Source organism: Camarhynchus parvulus, unplaced genomic scaffold (assembly GCF_901933205.1).
Source record: "Camarhynchus parvulus unplaced genomic scaffold, STF_HiC, whole genome shotgun sequence".
NCBI lineage: Eukaryota > Metazoa > Chordata > Aves > Passeriformes > Thraupidae > Camarhynchus > Camarhynchus parvulus.
In genome coordinates this window covers 32977-46665 of record NW_022148281.1, presented here as the reverse complement: position 1 = coordinate 46665, position 13689 = coordinate 32977, and the positions used below count along the sequence as shown (strand labels likewise).

Sequence of the window (13689 nt, the reverse complement as noted above, 5' to 3'; positions counted from 1 at the left end):
GAGGTGACACTGTCCCTGTCACACTGTCGCTGTCACACTGTCCCTGTCCGGGGAGGTGACACTGTCCCTGTCACACTGTCCCTGTCACACTGTCCCTGTCCCGCTGTCCCTGTCACGCTGTCGCGTCACACTGTCCCTGTCCGGGAGTGACGCTGTCCCCGTCACACGCCTGACACTGCTGTCACGCTGTCCCTGTCACGCTGTCGCTGTCGCTGTCGCAGGGAGGCGCTGGCTGTCACCGCCCAGCTCTGCGGGCCGGAGCTGGAGCGCTACGGGCGCTGCGTGGCCGCGAGCCCCGGGAGCTGGCACCGGGATTGTCACCAACTGTCCCTGAGCGTCACCGAGTGCGCCTCCAACCAGTGAGTGACACACACGGGGGGCACCGGGGTTGTCACCAAGTGTCCCCAAATGTGAGTGACACACACGGGGGGCACCGGGATTGTCACCAAGTGTCCCCAAATGTGAGTGACACACACGGGGCCCGATCCCTGGGGCTGATCCCTGGGATGGGTCCTGTGGCATCAATCCCAATCCCGATGTTTTCCCCAATGTTTCCCGATATTTTCCCGATATTTTCCCCAATATTTCCCCTTTCCCCGATATTTTCCCCAATGTTTTCCTGATGTTTTCCCCAATGTTTCCCCGATATTTTCCCTTTTTTTCCCCGATATTTTCCCCAATGTTTCCCCAATATTTTCCCAGATATTTCCCCATTTTTTCCCCGATATTTTCCCATTTTTCCCATATTTTCTCCCCTATTTCCAATGTTTCCCTGATATTTTCCCCAATGTTTCCCCGATATTTTCCCAATTTTTCCCCGATATTTCCCCATTTTTTCCCCGATATTTTCCCCAATGTTTCCCCGATATTTTCCCATTTTTTCCCCGATATTTCCCCAATGTTTCCCCGGGCCTTCCCATTTTTTCCGATATTTCCCCATGCGGGATTTTCCCCAATGTCCCGTGGGCCCCGTTTCCCGATATTTCCCATTTCCGGCCCCCACGTCAGCCGGTTCCTGCTCTGCGCCGGCGCCGCCGCGCGGCAGAAGTCACCCCACGTAGCCGCGCGCGCAGCCCCCAGCCCGGGCCCCAGCCCGGGGGACACCACAGCCGCTGCCACCCCCGCAGGTGAATGTTGGGGCAAAAATGGGAATTGAACCCCAAATGTCAGCCAGCTCCCGCTCTGCGCCCAGAGTGTCACCCCCAATGCCGCAGGTGAGGCTGGAGCCCCTGGAAGGCAATCTGGAGCTGGAGTTTTGGGGTAGAAATGGGACTTAAACCCTAAAAATGGCCCCTCCTGCCCCGGGAAATGCCGGAAATTTGGGACAAAAGTGGGATTTGAATTCCCCCAAAATCCACCCAGGTGCCACTGTTTTTTTCCCCATGGAAAAGCTGGAAAAAGGAAATCCGGGAAAAAATTGGAATTTTGGGATAAAAATGTGATTTTTTTTTTCCCCCCTTTCTTTCCCTCCTCAGAGAAGCCCTGGAATTAAAACCCATCCAGGAATGCCGAGAAAGCCTCATAACCTCCTGGAATCTCCTCCCAAATCCTGGGAATTGCTCCTCTGGGAAAGGAGCCCCGGGATGTGGGGCCTGACCCGCAATTCCCTGCGGATTCCCGAGGTTTTGTCCCAAAAACTGGAGGAAGAAATTAAAAAATTCTAGCGGAGTCTCCCCAGGAATCTTCGGGATGGGACCAAAAATTCTGCTTTTCCTTCTTTTCATTCCCAATTTTTTTCCTTTTTTTCCCTCCTTTTCCCCCACCTTTTCCAGCTTTTCCTTGGCTCCCTCCCAGTTTTTTGGTTTTTTTTTGGGAATCTCGTGGTCCCACGGAATTATTCAGGGATTGGAGTCGCCATTTTCCGTGGAAAAAAAAAAAACAAACTGGGAATTTCAGGAGCCTTCTCAACCCTTGAGAGCCCCAAAATTCCCAGGAATTCCAATCCCCCCACCTCTCCCCAAATTCCCAAAACTTTTCCCTCTTTTTAATTTTTTTTTTCCCGGGATTTATTTCCCACCAGACATGCAAAAAAAAAACCCCCAAAAACCAAAAAACCAACAAAAAAGAACATTCCCAGAAAATTCCCAAAAATTGGCACGGGAGCAGAGGGAAAATCCCAAATTCCAGCGGAATCCTGGAGGGAAGGGGGGGTCGATCCCAGGTTTTTTTTGGGATTCCCAGGACTGGGATTTCCGGGAATTCCGGGATGTCAGGAGGTGAAGTAGGAGCTCTGCATGGAGTACAGGCGCTCCATGGGATTCCCGGGCTCGGGGATTTCGGGAATTCCGGGATTCCCGGGGTACAGGCGCTCCAGGGCGTCCCCGGGCTCGGGGATTTCGGGAATTCCGGCATTCCCGAGGATCAGCTGCTGGGAATTCTCTGTGGAGATCAGGGCTGCTCCCAAGGGTCCTAGGGCGTCCCTGTCCAGCTCCCGGAAAACTCCCTCAGAGTCTGGAAAAGGCGGGAAAAATCAGGAAAAATCGGGAAAAATCGGGAAAACCGGGATGGGGCCTGGGGATTCCCAGCCCGCCCCAGTTGAACTCCCGGAATTCCCGGAATTCCCTGCGGTTACCGTAGGGCCGGAGCTCCGGGGGGGTTCCCCGGAATGTTCCGGCCTCGCTCCCGAATCCGTTGGGCTCCAGGGGCGGTGGCGGAATCCGGGAAAACGGGACCAGGATCGGCTGCAGGCCTGGGAACGTCGGGAATGTCGGGATGTGGGATATGGGGATGTGGAATATCGGGATGTGGGATATGGGGATGTGGGATATCGGGATGTGGGATATTGGGATGTGGGATATCGGGATGTGGGATATCGGGATGTTGTGACTTCCCAGTTTCCGATTCCTCCATCCCTGATCCACCCCATTCCCATTTTCCCATTCCCGTTTTCCCATTCCCGTTTTCCTGCCCCCATTCCCGTCATTCCTGACCCTCCTCATCCTCATTCCCATCCTGGCCGCTCCTCCTGGGTCCTCTCCCGCCTGGAATTCCCCCTCTGGAATTCCCGAGCTGCTCCTGCTGCTGCTGCCTGCGGGCGATCTTCTTCATCTGGGGGGAAAGAAAAACCGGAAAATCCCGGGAAAATCCCGGGAAAATCCCGGGAAAATCCCGCAAAACCCCGATTCTGGAGGATTTGGGGTTGTGTTCTATCCCGGAATTCCGGGGATTCCCACCTTGGCTCGTTGGTTCTGGAACCACACCTGGACCACCCGGACCGTCAGCCCCGTCTCGGCCGCCAGCGTCTCCCGCACCTGGAAAAATCCCTCGGAATTCCGGGAAGGAGAGCGGGAACGGGGGGAAGATCCTTTGTGATTCCAGCCCCCGATCCCAGAACCCCAGAACCCCATCCCAAAATCCCGAAATAATCCCGGATCCATCCTGGCCCACTCCCGGCCCGTTCCCAGCACGTTCCGGAACGTTCCGGCACCTTCCGGCAGGGTTTGGAGGAGACCTCGAAGGAGGCTTTGAACGCCCGGCGCTGCTGGGAGCTCAGGATGGTTCGGGGCCGCTTGGAGCGTTTGGGATCCTTCCCGCCGGAATTCCGGGAGCACCGGGAATCCCGGCCCTCCTCCTCCTCGCTCCTCGCTGCGACCGGAAGGAAAAAAAAGGGAATTTTGTGGGGAAAAATCAAAATCCTTCACTGGGACTTGGAATTCACAGAGGATTTTGGTTTTTTGGGCCGTCCCAGGCCTCAAATTTCCACGGAAAGGTTTGGCTGTTCCAGCCCTAAAAAATCCCCAAGAAATCTCCCCAAACAATAAAAAAAAAAAATCCCCAAAAATCTTTTAAAAAAAAAAATATGCAAAAGACTCCCCAAAAAATACTCCAGAAATTCCAAAATATTCCCCAAAAACCCCCCTAAGAAAAAAAAAAAGAAAATCCCCTAAGAAAATTTTTTAAAAATCCCCAAAACCCCTAAAAAATACCCCTAAAAAACACCCCAAAAATTCCCCAAAAAATCTGATAAAAAAACCCCAAAAATCCCTAAAAATTCCCCAAAAAATCCCCTGAAAAAATTCCCAAAAAAACCCAAAAATTCCCCAAAAAATCTGATTTAAAAACCCCCAAAATCCCCCCAAAAATCCCCTAAACAATTCCCAAAAAAACCCCAGAAATTCCCCAAAAAACCCCCAAAAATTCCCCCAAAAATTCCCCAAAAAATTCCCCAAAAACCCCCAAAAATTCCCCAAAAAAAACCCCCAAAAATACCCCCAAATCCCCCAAATTTATGATTGTTAGAAACGATTGTTTTACCTCCATCCTCGGCGGCGGGGCTGGCCGCCGCGGGCTCGGCGTGGCCGCGGCACACGATGCGCCCGTCGCGCAGCACGAACTCGTCGCCGCTGCGCAGGCGGCGGGCGCAGGAGCCGCAGCGGAGGCAGCGCTCGTGGAAAACGCGGCCCAGGACGCGCAGGACGCGCTCCGAGCGCCCCAGCGCGCCCAGGCAGCGGCTGCAGCGCCGCGGGAACAGCCTGCGGACGGCCGGCGTTGGGGGGGAATATCCCGGGATTTATGGGGGAAATATACTGGGATTGGGGGGGAAATGCTGGGGATTGGGGGGGAAATATCCCAGGATTTATGGGGGAAGTATACTGGGATTTATGGGGGAAATATCCTGGGATTTGGGGGGAAATATACTGGGATTTGGGGGGAAATGCTGGGGATTGGGGGGGAAATATCCCAGGATTTATGGGAGAAATATCCCAGGATTTGGGGGTGAAATATACTGGGATTTGGGGGTGAAATATACTGGGATTTGGGGGGGAAATATCCCAGGATTTGGGGGTGAAATATACTGGGATTTGGGGGTGAAATATCCCAGGATTTGGAGGGGAAATATACCGGGGACTGGGGGGGAAATATCCTGGGATTTATGGGGGAAATATCCCGGGATTTATGGGGGAAATATCCCAGGATTTGGGGGTGAAATATACTGGGATTTGGGGGTGAAATATACTGGGATTTGGGGGGGAAATATCCCAGGATTTGGGGGGAAATATACTGGGATTTGGGGGTGAAATATACTGGGATTTGGGGGGGAAATATCCCAGGATTTGGGGGGAAATATACTGGGATTTGGGGGTGAAATATACTGGGATTTGGGGGGGAAATATCCCAGGATTTGGGGGTGAAATATACTGGGATTTGGGGGGGGAAATATCCCAGGATTCGGGGGGGAAATATCCCAGGATTTGGGGGGAAATATCCCGGGATTTATGGGAGAAATATCCCTGGATTTGGGGGGAAATATCCTGGGGTTTGGGGGAAAATATCTCGGGATTTCACAGGAAAGAAAATGGGATTTGGGGGAGAAAAAAAATGGGATTTGGGGGGCAAATCCCAAATCTGGGGAAAAATCCCGGGATTTGGGTGAAAAAACCCAGGATTCGAGGGGAACAATGGGATTGGGGGAGGAATTTGGGATTTCAGGGGAAAAATCCTGAGGTTTGAGGGGAAAAAATGGGATTTGAGGTGAAAACCCCTGGGACTTGGGGTTTTTGGGACATTCCCGTCCTTTGTATCCCAGTATCTGCGGGTTTTGGGATGTTCTCACCAGAATTCCCAAAAAAGGGTGATTTTTCCCACTTTTCCAGCCCCCTTTTTTGGGAATAAAGCAACCCCAAGCTCATAAAATCCCCGTCAGCTCCAATTAGTGGGAATTAAAATTCCTGGGAATTCCTGTAGAGCCTCTCCCAGGTTTTTTAATATCCCCAGAATCCGCTTAAATCCCAATAATTCCCTCGGGGTTTCCATGGAAATGGGAATGTGGGAACAGGGGGGGGTTGGGTTTTTTTTTTCCAGGAGTTTTTTGGGTTTTTTTTTCCCGGGGATTTGGGTTTTTCCAGAGGGATTTGGGAAAGGTGAGAAACTCCCCAAAAATTGGGAAAATGGGAATGATCCCAAATCCCTCTTTTCCCAGAAGAATCCCCATTTTTGGGGCCCTGGTATTTTTTTGGGAATGACAGGATTTGGGGAAAAGCTGAACATTCCAGGGAAACACCACCCAGGAAAATCCCAATTTTTGGGTCCTGTTTCCCTGGAAAAGGCCGGGTTTGGGAATAGCTGAACATTCCAAGCAGCTTTTCCATGGGGAAAAAAATCCCATTTTTGGGATCCCTTTCCCGCCCCTCCCACCCACGTGGAGGAAAACTCGGGATGAGCTCCCACTTTTTGGGATTTTCCCATTTTTGGGTTTTTTTTCCCCCCCCCGTTTTCCCCTTTCCCAGCTGCATAAAAACCGCGGGGAAAAAAAAAAATAGGGATTTAAAAAAAAAAAATTAAAAAAATCAGTTTTTTTCCCCCCTTCGGTGCCGGAGCTGGGAATTCTGGGAATTTTAATAACGGAGCCGGGGCTGGAAAATTTAATAACGGAGCTGATCCGATTATCCCGGATTTCTGCCGGAGCAATTTCCGCTGGAGCCGGGGGGGTCGGAGCCCCTGGAATTGGATTTTCCAGAGGTTTCCCTTCCCAGCCCTTCGCATTTTATGGAAACCCCTGAGTTTTGGGAATTTGGGGGGGGGGTTTCCCTAAAAATCTGATTTTTTTTTTTAATTTTAGGGACTGTTTTTCTACCAGATTTGGGGTTTTTTTTGGGGGGGGGAAAAAGTGGGGGAAAAAATAGGAATTTTTGGGAAGATTTTGGGGATTTTTTTTTTGTGGATTTCCTTAAAAGTGGGATTTTATTTTTGATTTTTTTTCTACTGGATTTGGGGTCTTTTGGGGGGGAAAAAAGGAAAAAAATGGGAATTTTTTGGGATTTTTCCTCCTGGCTTTGGGATTTTTTTGGGAAAAAAGAGGGAAAAGAAGGGATTTTGGGCTGAGGTTTGGATCCATTAAAATTCCAGGCAGGAATTCTCCTCCCGATCTTATCCCACCTCAATTTCCTGTTGGGCTTTTCCAATTTCCGGCTTTTTCTGCCCATTCCGGGGGGACGGAAAAAAAAATTGGAATAAAATAAAAAATGGGAAAAGTGGGAGTGGGGGAGGGGAGGAATTAATGAGGATTTAATGAGAGGAGCTCATTAATGATTCATTAGGGGAGGGTTAATTAAACATGGGGATGGGGAGAGGGGGAGAAAAGCGGGGAAAAAACGGAAATAAAATGGGAATAAAAGGGGGGATATGAATAATTTTTAAAATAGTTATTAGTATTTACAGTAATTAATATTGTTATTAATCCACCATATTTATTATCCAAATCTTTATTACCAATGATAAAAATTATTAATAATTAACAGAAGCTGGACTAACAGTTATTGCTGATAATTATTGTTACAAATGAGAGTTTTGTTTAATAATAATAGAAGGGTGGAATAGAATGGTAATAATTAATAATAATAATTATTAATGACTGATAATGATAATAATTTCAATCAATTATAGTTAATGAGGAATAAGAACAAATAATAAGTAGACTAATAAAAAAATTAAAATAATAATAATAGGAGAATAACAACAGAAAGATGGAATATAATGGTACTAATGGGTGATTATTAATAGCTAATAATAATTATGTTAATTTTAATTAAATAATTGTAAGAGGTAACAAATAATATATGATAAGTAGAATTATTGCTATTTAATAATCTGGATAATTATTAGGAATTATTGTTAATGAGAAAATAGGGAAAGAAATAAGGAGAAAACACGGAAAAAATTGGGAAAGAAGGAGAAAATTGTGAATTAAAAAAGAAGGAATGAAAGAAAAACAGGGAAAGGAAAAATGAGGAAAAATGGGGAAAATCCAGCCCAGAATAGGGAAAAAACCCACAGAAAAAATTCCCTTTTAATGAATCCCAGGAAATGAAGGGAATATGCAAATGAGGCTCCAGGAATTAACGGGATTTGGGAATTTGATGGGATTTAGGGAATTAATTCCATGGGATCCATTATCCCGCGGGATCCGGGAATTGGGAATGGGGAAAGTGGGGATGGGAATCCCAGAATTCCCAAATTTCCTCACCCAAATCCACCCCCAGCACCCTTTTCCCTCTTTTTAATCCCCAAAAAATCCCCGATTTCCCCCTAGTTTCCCAAATTTTCCCCTTTCCCTCACCCCTTGGAATCCGAATTCCCAGGTTTCCAAAATTTCCCAAACCTTGATCCCAAAAAAACCCAAAAACGCAGGGATTTGGACACGGATCCCGATCTTTTTCCAGACTTGTGCCTCTGGAATTCACTGCTCCCCCAGGGAATTAAAGATTAACCAAACCTGGGCCCCGTTCCTGAAATTTGTTCTGGGTGGGAAAGGGCACGGATCTGCTCCAATGGAGCCAAAATTCCCATTTTTAATCTTGGGAATGGCCAAAACTCCAGATTTTTAACACCTGCAGTGACCACATCCCAGATTTTTAATCCCCTGAGGGAGGAAAATTCAGATTTTTCTCCTGGTTTTTTGTGGGAATTTTGGGTCTGGGTGCTTGGAAAAGTGGGAAAATGGGGGAAAAAAGGGGAGGAAATGGGGGAAGAGTGGGAGAAATTGGGAAAAAATTAGGGGGAAACTGGGAAAAAACTGGGAGAAGAAGTGGGAATTTGGTTTTCCCGAGGATTGCCCAAATTCCCGGGGTTTTCCCAATCCATGGGTGGGGAATATCCAGGATTGGAGGTTCCTGGGAATTCCCGAGGGGATCCCGGTGGGAATTTGGGGACGGGACGGGATCGGATCCCCAAAAGAACCCCCAAAATTCCAGGAAAAAGCCTCAAAAACCTGAGAAGAAAGAGCTGGGAAAGGAGTTCGAGGCGAGTTCATCCCGAAAAATTCCGGAGGAGGAGGCCGGGAACGGCTCCAAGGGCTCGGATCCCTCCCGAATTCCCAGAAATCTGACTTCAAAGGGATTCCGAAGGGAGTTTTCCTCCCTTTTTTCTTTTTTTCTTTTTTTTTCCCCCCGATTTACGGGACAGGTGCCTCTGGAAGGGGCCCTGGAGAGGGGAGAATTCCATGAAAAATCCCTTTGGATTTGGGGTTTTTGTGGGGAAAAGGATCCTCTCCCTCCTCGTCCAATTCCTTGGGAAAAAGGAGGGGGGGGGAAGCAGGGAGAATTCCTGGAAAAATGGGGAAAAAATCGTGGAAAAACCAGGGGAAAACCTTGAAAGATGGGGAAACAAACCTTGAAAAATGGGGAGAATTAGGGGGAAAAAGGGAAAATAATGGAAAACAGGGGAAAACTCTTGAAAATGGGGGGAAAAAAAAATCCCTTTAAAAATGTGAGGGAAAACCTTGAAAAGTAGGTGGGGAAACCTTGAAAAATGGGGAAAAAAACCCCTTGAAAACGGGGAAAATCAGGGGGGAAATGGGGAAAATCAGGGGGGAAATGGGGATAATCAGGGGGGAAATGGGGATAATTGGGCGGAAAATGGAAAAAGCATGGAAAGCCAGGGAGAAACTTTGAAAAATGGGGGGGGAAAACCCCTTGAAAAATGGGGGGAAACCCCTAGAAAATGGGGGAAATCGGGGGGAAAATGGGAAAACCATGGAAAACCGGTGGAAACCGGTGTAAAATGGGGTAAAAACACGCTGAAAAATGGGGGAAATCGGGGGGAATAAACCTTGCGGCATGGGAAAAAAAAACCTTGGAAAATGGGGAAAATCAAGGGGAAAAACCCTTGAGAATGGGGAAAATCCCCGGGAAAATGGAGAAAATTGGGGGAAAAAGGGAAAAATCGGGGGGGAAAAGGGGAAAAATCAGGGGGAAACGGGAAAACCTGTGTGAATGGCCCGGGGGAAGGCGTCAGGGCCTTGGAAAATGGGGAAAATCAAGGGGAAAATGGGGAAAATCAAGGGAAAAACCCCTTGAAAATGGGGAAAAGCCCTTGAAAATGGGGAAAATCCCCGGGAAAATGGAGAAAATTGGGGAAAAATCGGGGGAAAAATGGGAAAAATCAGGGGAAAAACGGGAAAACCTGCGTGAATGGCCCGGGGAAGGCGCAGGGCCTTGAAAGGGAAGAAAATAAGGGAAACCCCTTGAAAATGGGGAAAACCCCCTGAAAACGGGGAAAAATCCGGTGGGAATGGGGAAAGGGGATAGGGGAAAACCTGCGTGGATGGCCCGGGGGAAGGCGTCAGGGCCGGGCGGGACTCACCGCTCGTAGTCGGGCGCGCAGAGCAGGCGGCGCTCGCGGCTGAAGCAGCGGCCCCGCAGGGCGCGGCCGCACTCGGAGCAGCGCAGGCACCGCTCGTGCCACGAGCGCTCGTTCACCCGCAGCAGGAACCGGTCCCAGATGCCGCGGCCGCAGCCCGCGCACAGCGCCGGGAGGGCGGCGGGAGGGGAGCCTGGGGCACGGAGAGAGGAGCGAGTGGGGGGAAATCCGGGGAAATGGATTGGGGGGAAATCCTGGGGGATGGAGAGATTGGGGGAAATCCGGGGAAATGGATTGGGGGAAATCCTGGGGAATGGGAGAGTGAGGGAAATCCGGGGAAATGGAGAGATTGGGGGGAAATCCTGGGGGATGGAGAGATTGGGGAAATCCTGGGGAATGGAGAGATTGGGGGAAATCCGGGGAAATGGAGAGATTGGGGAAATCCGGGGAAATGGATTGGGGGAAATCCTGGGGAATGGAGAGATTGGGGAAACCTGGGGAAATGGATTGGGGGGAAATCCTGGGAAATGGAGAGATTGGGGGAAAATCCTGGGGGATGGAGAGATTGGGGAAATCCTGGGGAATGGAGAGATTGGGGGAAATCCGGGGAAATGGATTGGGGGGAAATCCTGGGGGATGGAGAGATTGGGGGAAATCCTGGGGAATGGAGAGATTGGGGAAATCCGGGGAAATGCAGAGATTGGGGGGAAACCGGGGAAAGGGAGAGATTGGGGGAAATCTGGGGAAATGGAGAGATTGGGGGGAAAACTGGGAAATGGAGAGATTGGGGAAATCCGGGGAAATGGATTGGGGGGAAATCCTGGGGATGGGAGAGTGAGGGAAAATCCTGGGAAATGGAGAGATTGGGGAAATCTGGGGAAATGGGAGAGATTGGGGGAAAATCCTGGGAAATGGAGAGATTGGGGAAATCTGGGGAAATGGAGAGATTGGGGGGGAAATGGAGAGACTGGGGGAAAACAGCGGCAGAGTTTGGGGGAAATCCAGGGAATGGGAGAGTTTGGGGGAAATCCTGGGGAATGGGAGAGTTTGGGGAAAATCCATAAAAATCTGGGAGAAACTGGGGAAATTTGGGGAAAAAGGAAAATTTGGGGGAAAAAAGGAAAATTCGGGAGAAATATGGGGGAATTTGGGGCAAAATGGGGGAAATTGGAGGATTTAAGGAAAACCAGGGAAATTCAGGGGGAAACGTGAGAGAACCCAGGAAGAACGGGGTTGGACATCAGGGAAATTCCATGGGGAGCTCCCAGAAATCCAAAGGAATATTTTTCCATGGCAAAAAGAGGAATTTGGGGGATTTTGAAAAAAAAAAACCCAGGGGATTTGGGTTTTTTTTTCCTCACTCTTGATTTTTGGGAATTTGATTTTTCTCCCTCATTTTTATCCCAACTTTCATCTCTGGCAGCTCCTCAAAGGGAAGGGAGGGAGGGAAAAATTCCAGTTTTTCTCTGGCAGAACCTCCTCCTCCTCCCGAGGCCATTCCCGGGTTTCTTCTGCCCAAATTCCGGGAAAAATCCGGCCCCAGATCCCAGGGATGAAGCCCAAAAGTCCCGGGAAAAATGGGAATGAGGGGAGCCCCTGATCTTGGATTTAATTTGGAATTTTGATCCCAGTTTTAATTTGGAATTCCAATCCCAATTTCAAACTCCCAAATTCCAAGCCCAGCTCAAATTTGGACCCCGAAATTCCAAATTCTAATTCCTGGGGGTTTTCCAAAGACTTTTATCCCATTCCTGAGGTTTTCCCCCACATTTTTCACTCCCCTAATCACATTTCCCCCCACCGCGGGTTAAAATTAAAGATTTAAAATCCGAATTCCCGATTAATTTAGAGGGAAAACCCGGGAATAATTAAAGAGGGAATGAGGACGAATTTTCGGGAATTTCTGGGAATGTGGGATGAGGGAGAAGAAAAATCCTGGATTCCAGCCTGGGAAAATGAAAAACCCACGGGAATTCTACCTAAAAAAAGAACGGGATTGGGAAAAGGGGGAGGTTTGGAGCTGGGAAAAAAACGGGAATAAAGAGGAAAACTCTGGGAAAAACGGGAAAAGGGACCCGGGAATGGGAAAAAACCCCGAAATTCAGATTTCCGTGAATCTGGGGATGCGGGAGGGAATTTTGGGAATTCCCAGTGATATTCCCGGTGTCATTCCCGGAGTTCCCGGTACTCACCGGCTCCCGGGAGCGGCGTTCCCTGCTCCCGGCAGGACGGAGCCTCCTCCGGCTTCATCCCGGCGGCTGCGGGGCAGAGGAAACGTCGGGAAAAGCGGGAAAAGCGGGAAAAGCGGGAAAAAGAGGGATGGGAGCGGGGGAAAGGACCGGGACGGGACCGGCGAGGAACCGGGAGAGGAGCGGGAAGAGCCGCGGGGGAGAAGCGGGAGGAGACCGGGAACGGAGCGGGAGAAAATCGGGAAGGGAGAGGGGAGGGACCGGGATGGGAGCGAGGGAAAACCGGGGAAAAACCGGGATGGGAGCGAGGGAAAGGAGCGGGAGAGCCCGGGATGGGAGCGGGAGCGGACCGAGGGGGAACCGGGCAGAAACCGGGAGCGGAGAGGAGAAAAACCGGGAAAGTGCCGAGATCGGAGCGGGAAGAGCGCCCGGGATGGGAGCGGGGGGAAAACCGGGGAGAAACCGGGATGGGAGCGGGGGCAAAACCGGGGAGAAACCGGGATGGGAGCGGGGGCAAAACCGGGCAGATCCCGGGGCCGATCCCGGGGCAGGAGAACCGGGACGCGCAGCCCCCGGTGCCGCTCCCGCGGCTCCTCCCGGCGCTCCCGAACCGCCCCGGCAGTGCCGCTCACCCCGCCCGTCGCGACTGTCGCGACACGGCCGCCCCGACGGGACCCCCGGCGTGACCGCGGGGAACTCACCGGGACCGCGACAACGGCGACAACGGCGCCGCGATCGCGACAGCGGCGGCGACAGCGGGATCGCGACAGCGACACCGGGCCTGGCGCGGCCCCCGCCCGTGCGCGCTCCCGGGGGAGGGGCGGGGGCGCGCACGGGGGAGGGGGGAGGAAAGATGGGGGGGGGAGGGAATTCCCATTTTTTTGGGAATTCCCATTTTTCCCCGTCAAAACTGAAAATTCCCCCCCAAAAAATGGGAATTTCCAGACCGAAAAAAATGAGAATTCCCAAATACAAAGGGAATTCCCAAACCTAAAAAATAGGAATTCCCAGAAAAACCCGGGAATTCCATCCCCAAACCCGAAGCGATTGGGGGGAATTGGGGAAATTGGGGATCCAGGAGGATTTGAGGGAAATCCAGAGGGAATTGGGGGCTACGGGGAGGACAAAACTCCCAAAATTACCAAATCCCTGTGGGATCCTAGACCTGCCCAGGACCCGAATCCTCAAACCCACCAAAAATCCCGGGAAATTTCCCTGGAAATCCAAATTAAATACGGGGAAAAAAATAGGGAAAAATTTGGGAAGTGCTGATTTTTAGGGAAAATTATGGAAAATTGGGAATGGGGCTGACAAAAATTCCCTAATCCCTGACTCTCCAGAGAGTTTTACCTTAAAACCACCAAAATCCCGGGAATCTCCCACCCCAAACCACCCAAAAATCCGGGAAAAATCCAGGAAAGTT

General features: G+C 50.3%; 1 protein-coding gene across 1 annotated transcript; it reads right to left on the bottom strand.

Moving 5' to 3' along the window:
• Positions 1-2089: 2089 nt before the first annotated feature.
• Positions 2090-12327, bottom strand: LOC115916422 (LIM homeobox transcription factor 1-beta-like). Its single transcript, XM_030970133.1, has 8 exons — positions 12270-12327; positions 10081-10270; positions 4255-4472; positions 3428-3585; positions 3174-3251; positions 2931-3048; positions 2573-2689; positions 2090-2451 (listed from the first exon to the last, which is right to left on the bottom strand). The coding sequence occupies exons 1-8, from the start codon at positions 12325-12327 to the stop codon at positions 2210-2212; spliced, it is 1179 nt and encodes a 392-aa protein (XP_030825993.1). The 3' UTR covers positions 2090-2209.
• Between the last annotated feature and the right edge of the window lie 1362 nt (positions 12328-13689).

What these genes read in the sequence shown, in the direction of transcription:
- LOC115916422 (XM_030970133.1), bottom strand. Translation starts at nt 12,327, where the DNA reads ATGAAGCCGGAGGAGGCTCCGTCCTGCCGGGAGCAGGGAACGCCGCTC. An exon ending in CCCCGCCGCCGAGGATGGAG is followed by an intron (nt 3,586 to 4,254) that starts GTAAAACAATCG and finishes TTCCGGTCGCAG; the next exon opens with CGAGGAGCGAGGAGGAGGAG. An exon ending in TCCAGAACCAACGAGCCAAG is followed by an intron (nt 3,049 to 3,173) that starts GTGGGAATCCCC and finishes CTTTCCCCCCAG; the next exon opens with ATGAAGAAGATCGCCCGCAG.